Raw genomic sequence first — 7,921 nt, forward strand, 5'->3', positions numbered from 1 at the left:
GGCGATGCTGATGTGAATGTGCTGCTGGAGACCTGGGCCTCAAAACCAAGGCCTCGGCCCTTATTTTTGCCCCTGACTGCAGCCGACCACATATGCTGCTCCATCATTATCGCGGGGGCATCGAGGTCGTCGGTCGTGGGCTGAGGTTGATGATCCTCCAGCATCTTCTGAAATGTCTCCTGCTAAACAAACAAAATTGTTTTTACTTTATTAAATGAAAAACTAAGGGCCCGTTTAGTTGTGTTTTCATTTTCATTTTCAGTTTCCAACATTTGGAAATGGGTAGAAATGCTTTATTGGTTTTTGTGCGAAAACTGAGAATATGTTTGGTTTAATTGTTTCCAAATGTAGGTATATAGGTGTGAGAATGTTGAATATAGGTATATGTACTTTTGATGTGACAGAAATTAGTTATGAGTGTTGACCTAATTGATTGAATATTTGTCTCCTTTTTTATTCATATTTAGTTAATTTAAGTAATTATACATTGTGAATTTTCTTTTATGTCTTTGATCACTTTAATTGAATTATGTATAATTATACGATAAATATAGTTCAATATTTATGTGGGTTAATTTGATATGTATAATTATACGATAAATATAGTTCAATATTTATGTGGGTTAATTTGAATCAGAGAATCTAGTAACAAGGAATTTCTAGTTTCCGTAGGCATAGGCCAAAGTGACATATTCCTCATATTACCTAATATATATGTACAGATATATACTTATATATTGTGAATGCTAAACAAAAATGTGAAGAATATACTTTATTTAAATAAGTAAGGCCTAAATTAAATAAATAATTTAATATGACCAAAACATCAACAATATAATTCTATTTATATTATTTTAAATTCTGAATATTATTTCATCAATTTGAACAGAAAAATAAAGAGTAAATTAATTATCATGAATAATAAACTAAATAATTATAAAATAAATTAAAATAATTAAGTAGTCATGAAAGAATAGACCACTTTCATCGGTGCAAATAAATCCCAAAATGCCAAAATGACATATTCCTCATATTACCTAATATATATGTACAAATATATTCTTATATATTGTGAATGCTAAACAAAAATGTGAAGAATATACTTTATTTAAATAAGTAAGGCCTAAATTAAATAAATAATTTAATATGACCAAAACATCAACAATATTATTCTATTTATATTATTTTAAATTTTGAATATTATTTCATCAATTTGAACAGAAAAATAAAGAGTAAATTAATTATCATGAATAATAAACTAAATAAAGAGATTAACATAACTTGGCCTTGTTATATTATTAATTCAATTTTGTACATAATTTTATTTTTTGAATGTATAATTATAAGGAAGTTGAGAAGATGGCGACACTGGTCCAGGAGAGGTGGCGGAGGAGTATCCTCAAGACATGATAAATGGGTAAAAAAACAACAATTAATTAAAATATCTGAGATAACTAGACATTGCATGTGAATGGGAGAGGAGAATAGCAATTATGAAGAGTATTACGTGCAAAAAGAAGGGTCTTTCATAAATAAGGCATCAAGGGCTTATATAAAAATCATCCTTCAAATTAACAAAAACTTTACAATCATTTTCCATTAGTAGAGGGTTCCTCCGGCGGCGCCGCATTGGACAAGCTTACACCATCGTCTTTTGGCGCCTTTGGGACGTTTAAGTCCGTGCCATCTTCGTCGTCCGAGCTCGACGATGCATCCATGCAAATAGGATAAAAAATGACAGTAGCAGACTCGTTATGTTGAAGGGGGGCTGCCATATCTGGAATATTCGGGAAAAGATCAGCATCGTCTTCTTCTTCCTCCTCGTCAGGTACCGGAATGCCAAGGTTCTCATCCTCATCGAAGAGCTCGCACAACTCTTCCCACTTTGGCTCGTACGCATTCTGGTAGCATCGAGCCAATTGATTCTCCTATTCATTAGCATTCAACAATTATTTTAATTTTTATTGTTAAAAAAAAATAAAAAATTTACAATATCAAAACATAATGAAACATACCCGGCAAATGGCTTGACACATAGCGTAGTCCGCCGTTAATCTCTTTTTGTCGTGATTCCATGTAACGCCCGGGTGATTTCCCACCCATTGGAACGTATAAAAACGATCTCACAGTTGGTCAACCCTTGTATAGGCCCACACGTAAGTTAATCGCGTGCGAAACTCCTTATTCACGTCAAATAGGGCGGAATGAATGGCTTGCATGTTGTGGTGGTTTGGGCGAAAGATACCGAGCCTTTTGCAGTAGATGAGAGATTGGACGAATAGGTCCTCCATCTCCCTTGTCCATCGTTCATGATAAAAAAACGACGGACTGAAATATATAACTGCTTACAACCATGTTTATATTTTTATGAGTAAGAAGAAAAAATTCAAATCCACGTATTATGAAATAGGAAATTCACAGAATGTTACAACTCAATCCACTCCACTAAGCAGTGACTAATGCCTCAATGCACTAGTAAAATTGGTTTGCCAAGTAATTGAATATTATCGAAAAATGATGCTAAACCAAGCTAAACTAGCAGTAGATAGCAGATAGCAGAAAGCAGAAAGCAGAAAGCAGTAGATAACAAAAATGATATAAAGATATTATGGATGAAGAAGGTAAAGTGAAGTGGTGCATGGATTGGATTTATAGGCAAAGTAAATTGAAAGGTTGCATGGGAATTACACTAAATAATAAGGACATACTAGTAATATTGATGCAAAATACATCATTAGAAAAAACAACTTTGCTGCAAAATTCTTGGATAATTCATTGCTTCCTTCCACAAGCAAGCTTATTTGACATTTGATTTGATATATATAAAATTAAATTTTTTTAATAATTAATATCATTTTTACATTTATATATTTTAATACAAACAATACATTTGAATATTCTTTATTTTTGATATTTTTATACCGTATTGAATATATATAAAAAGTGATCTATATTTAATAAAATATCATAATTTAAATCGGGTCAAATTCAATAAAATTTTTTGATACATATTAAAAATATCGAACTAAAATATCGATTATGTATTCCTTAATTAATTTTAGCGAATTTTTTCATTTTGATATCGGTATATCGATAGTATAATAAAACAACACTTTAGTAAAAGTTACACAATATTTTCATTATTGTAAAACACATAACATTAAATATTTTCATAATTGTGAAATAAATATTATTATATTTTCATTATTGTTATGTATACCTTTAGAAATTCTTATTTTATTATTGATTGAACATACATGTCCAATTAATAGACACTTCAGTGCCACTTTGAAAAATGGAATGTTGAAAAAATTTTGCTGAAGATTTGTTTTTGTGTAGTAACTCACGCCAAATTCACATGCTGCAAGATTACAAGCAAATGACAGTAATTTTTTATTACAAGATAATATTATATATTATTATTTATTTAATATATATATAGATAGATAGATAGATAGATATAGATAGATACATATATATATTATGAATTACTGGCAGCTATGAATATAAATGCATAATAAGGCTAGACTTTATAGATGTATAGATGTATAATAAAATATATAGATGTATAATAAAATATTTAACTGTAAATCCAACACACAAAATACTAGCAATATATTTTTCTTCGTGGAGTACTTTTTCTTCTTCTTTCTCATTCAGTAAACCATCACACAATTTACATAATCTATACTCCTTAATCACGGAACCAACAAATGACAGCAATTTTTAATTCCAAGATAACATTATATTTTATTATTTATTTAATATATATATATAGATAGATAGATAGATATAGATGGATACATATATATATATATGTATTGCGGGTTGCTATGAATACAGATGCATAATAAGGCTAGACTTTATAGATGTATAGATGTATAATAAAATATATAGATGTATAATAAAATATTTGAACTGTAAATCCAACACACAAAATACTAGCAATATATTTTGTTAATGAAACTACTTCAATTTGGTCAATTTTAAGCGATCGCAAATACAATAATTCAATCAACATTGTCGTTATCGGTCCCTCGATCATTCCACAAATGGGCGGCCATTGCATCACGGAATGCTGCTTGCGTATCAATATCTTCTTGCGATTGTTGAGGCAAACGACGAAACTGATCGTTTGCTTCATTGTCAGGATTGTCAAACTACGTTTAAAAAAAATGGTCATCTATGCCAAATTTTCATATAAAGTTGTGGATGACACAATATGCGATGACAACATCCCACTGACAATCTAAGCTGTATGGGGCCATAGGTCCTTTCAGAATAGGGAATCTGTTCTTTAGCACACCAAATGCCCGCTCAATGACATTACGCAACTGTGAGTGACGCTGGTTAAATAATTCTTTGGGTGAATGGGCTTGCCGGTTGTTACCTCTAAATGAGTTGATGTGATAACGATCTTGACGGTACGGCGCCAAGAATCCAGGAAAATTGGGATAAACAGAATCCACTAAGTAATATTTACCTGAAATAACAAGAGATGTTTATCATCAATGAATACTGTCAAATTAGCAGTTACAAAATTTGGATAATGTAAATTTAATAACATTTGGTGGCCAAGAAAAATTCTGATCATTTTTGAAGCAGTCCATGAACACACGGGCATCATTTGCGCTACCCTCCCATCCAGCCATGACATACGTAAACATCAAGTCAAAATCACAAACAGCCATAATATTTTGTGATATATCACCGTGACGTGAATGGTATGCATTTTGCATGGACACCGGAACACTTGCTGCTATAAGTGTTCCGTCAATTGCGTCGACACAATCCTAATAATAAATAATTTGAAATGTTATGTGAAGGAAAATAAAAATTATTATTTCGGTGATTAATGAATGCAGTATATATTACCTTAAAATATGAAAAGAAGTGTGTATTGTAATGGATTCTGGGATCAATATGATTGAAATTTGTAGGACAAATTAGTTCCGGTGCAATAAGATTCAGAGCTCGCGAAACCCTTTTCATATGCCTGGAGATGGTCTCCAAAGAGTGTTGGAACCGCTCGCAGCTCGTTTTCTAGCGCTTGCTTAAACCAACGGTTTGTAAGAAAATGGCCACTGATTCCATGACAGAGACACGCGTCCGTTGCGAATCTATTAAAACACCTCTCCTTTGTAGGAACAGGCATAAATTCTGGAATGTTTCTTTGTTCATACGTAACATATTGTAGATTCGATCGGGGTGCTCGGACAGAAGCTCGCTCATCCAATCAGAGCTTTGCAGAATTGAATTATGTTGTGGTTGTTTCGTCTTCAAAATTGAAGTGCTTAACAATTCATGGATTAACCTGAAGTTGTTTTCCTCATCCGAGGACATATCAGAAGAACTATTAGAACGACTGTTGCCGCTTGATTCATCCATCTATCTATTTCTGCTCAAATTGCTTGGTGATATATTTGTAATGCAAATATGCATTAATCACAAGCCAGAGTACTCTTTTATACTTGGCCAATTGTGTATCAACCCCCATTATTTGACAAGAAAGAGGGTTGGTGACAAAATGACAACAAAGAGGGTTGGTGACAAAATGACAAGGAAGAGGGTTGGTCACAAAGTAAATTATAATTTGAAAGGATGGGAGTTTGATGACAAAGTAATAATATGGCGTAGTTACATTTATTGTAAGAAAATGAGGTGAGTAAAATGAATAATTAATTGAACTGTTTTTAATATAATAATTGTAACGCAAAATTATCATTCTCATTAAATTATAAGCAAATGAGGTGTGTAAAATGAATAATTAATTGTATTTTTGTTTATATACAGGATTTCTGGTCAAAATTATCAAGACTCACTACTGATGGAGCCTAGATAAATGAATTTACCATTCTTGAAATTTTGGGTCACGTTTGGATTTATATATTCGAAATTCATTATTCTAAATTGTTTTAGTAATAATATTTTCAAAAATTACTTGGACAATTTTAATTGGAAAGATTTTAAAATCATTCTACTCTAATTTTAAATTATAGTTTATTGGATAGTAATACTATGTTTTAATTTTCTTATATAAAATTATTTTTAAAAAAATTAAATTCAAACTCATCTATTCAATTATAGTCAAATTTCGAAAAGTTGTGAGTAAAAAGCTTCTAACTAATCTGATGTATGAGCAGGGAAAAAAAACTTGAATTTGAATTTTTGATAAATACAAAATGCTGGAAAAGAAATTATAGTAAATTTTTTTTAGCCAGCTAAATATATTTAATATTAATTTTAGTTCAATAATCATACCTATTTTTTTTAAAATCTTGCAGCTTACAAAATTAATGACGTGAGTAAAATAAAGAATTACCATGAACAACATACATGTATTATTTAAATAAATTAAAAAAAAAAACAACTACAACTAACATCATGCAAATATATAAAAAAAAAGGCTTGAAATTCATGCAGCCCATATAAAAATAAAAAAAATTGTTCACTTTCCCAATCTTTCAACCCAAGCACGTTTGTCCTCATCACTCATCAGAAGAAACATTTGACGCCTCACCTTCAACACAAACTGATCTTACGCTGTAAAGAATAAATCCCGCAGTAGTCCCTCCATTTTAGACAGCGTAGCCATGCACTCTTCAATATCATCATTGGAAATTTTTGCCAGCTTCTGAGTTTTGGCTTCACTGCAAGCGGTTATAGCATCAATGCAGGCATCAATTCGCTTCAACCGATCACTTTGCCCCCTTTTTCGCTGCACGCCTCTTGTTGCTGTTCGAATTTCTCGGGCTCGAATGAGAGTGGATTACCACTATCCATTGCAGGATAGCTTACATCAACTTCATCATTGTCATTGTTGGAGACAGGCAGAGGAACAGGCATTACTGCCGGTGGCCACAGAAGATGAGAATATCTCAGTACATAAATCAAAATGAGGAAGACCCTTCTTTTTCAAGCCAGACTCTCTCGGATTAACCTGCATAATCAGTCACACTTAATTGACGTATGACAAGAAATGATGAATATATGTAAAAAAATAACATGAGAAATGTAATACAATTACCGCGATCCATTCAAGCCAATGATCCTCACTGGTAGTCACGGTGCACGTTGTTGGGTCCCAACCAAAACCAGTCCGTTTGTACACCAAATCATAAAACTTACGCCAAAGCATTCGAAGCCTGTTAGCCTTACCTTTAAACTGAGCAACTGTGTATTGTGTTTTATTACGTTGGGACAATTCAATCCCGATCTCGTGCCAAATTTGCTCACTAAATGTCGATGAGATGAGGTGTCCTTTCTTGTAATGCTCATACATCAATTCAATAAGCAAAGACACCTGTGGCATATCCCACCAAGCATCGTCAGCCCGTGACTTAGGCTGCAAAGACGTATTACATGCGTCCTTCCCCTTTCGACTCATCTACCATGTTAAATTCACAACGTATGTTTCTAAAATATTTAAAGTATTAATCATAACTCATAACTTCAGATTTGTAAGTATAACGATCTTTGGGAACTCATTGTAATTTACTCTAATTATTCATTATTATAAATATTTATAATTATTTATTTATTATTGGTAGTAAGTACACAATCTAATTATTATTGTTATTATTTCATTAGCATATAACATATGTATCTTTAATTTGTTTATCTTTAATGAGTTAATTTTGATGTTTACTGCTTGTTGAGACGAGAATGATTCTATAAAACTGTGGAATTGTTATTCAAACACATCAAGTTAAGAGACAACATGATAATCGTGACTTTAGGTTCAGATACATGTTTTTTTAGAATAATTACACCGTTGTTTTAAAAAATTAAATCTAATTACACATAAACTTCATATAATTTGAAAATTATATATATTACGCCTAGTCTGGCCCGACAATTACATGATACATTATCAAATAATTGATTATGAAAGAACTGATTCAGAACAATTGATTTTAGC

At 31.7% G+C, this 7,921-nt stretch overlaps 1 protein-coding gene across 1 annotated transcript; it reads right to left on the reverse strand.

The window, feature by feature from the left end:
- On the reverse strand, positions 6,539 to 7,387 carry LOC105173338. Its single transcript, XM_011095040.1, has 3 exons — positions 7,028 to 7,387; positions 6,850 to 6,940; positions 6,539 to 6,735 (listed from the first exon to the last, which is right to left on the reverse strand). The coding sequence occupies exons 1-3, from the start codon at positions 7,385 to 7,387 to the stop codon at positions 6,539 to 6,541; spliced, it is 648 nt and encodes a 215-aa protein (XP_011093342.1).

This window comes from Sesamum indicum, linkage group LG11, assembly GCF_000512975.1.
Source record: "Sesamum indicum cultivar Zhongzhi No. 13 linkage group LG11, S_indicum_v1.0, whole genome shotgun sequence".
NCBI classification, from domain to species: domain Eukaryota; kingdom Viridiplantae; phylum Streptophyta; class Magnoliopsida; order Lamiales; family Pedaliaceae; genus Sesamum; species Sesamum indicum.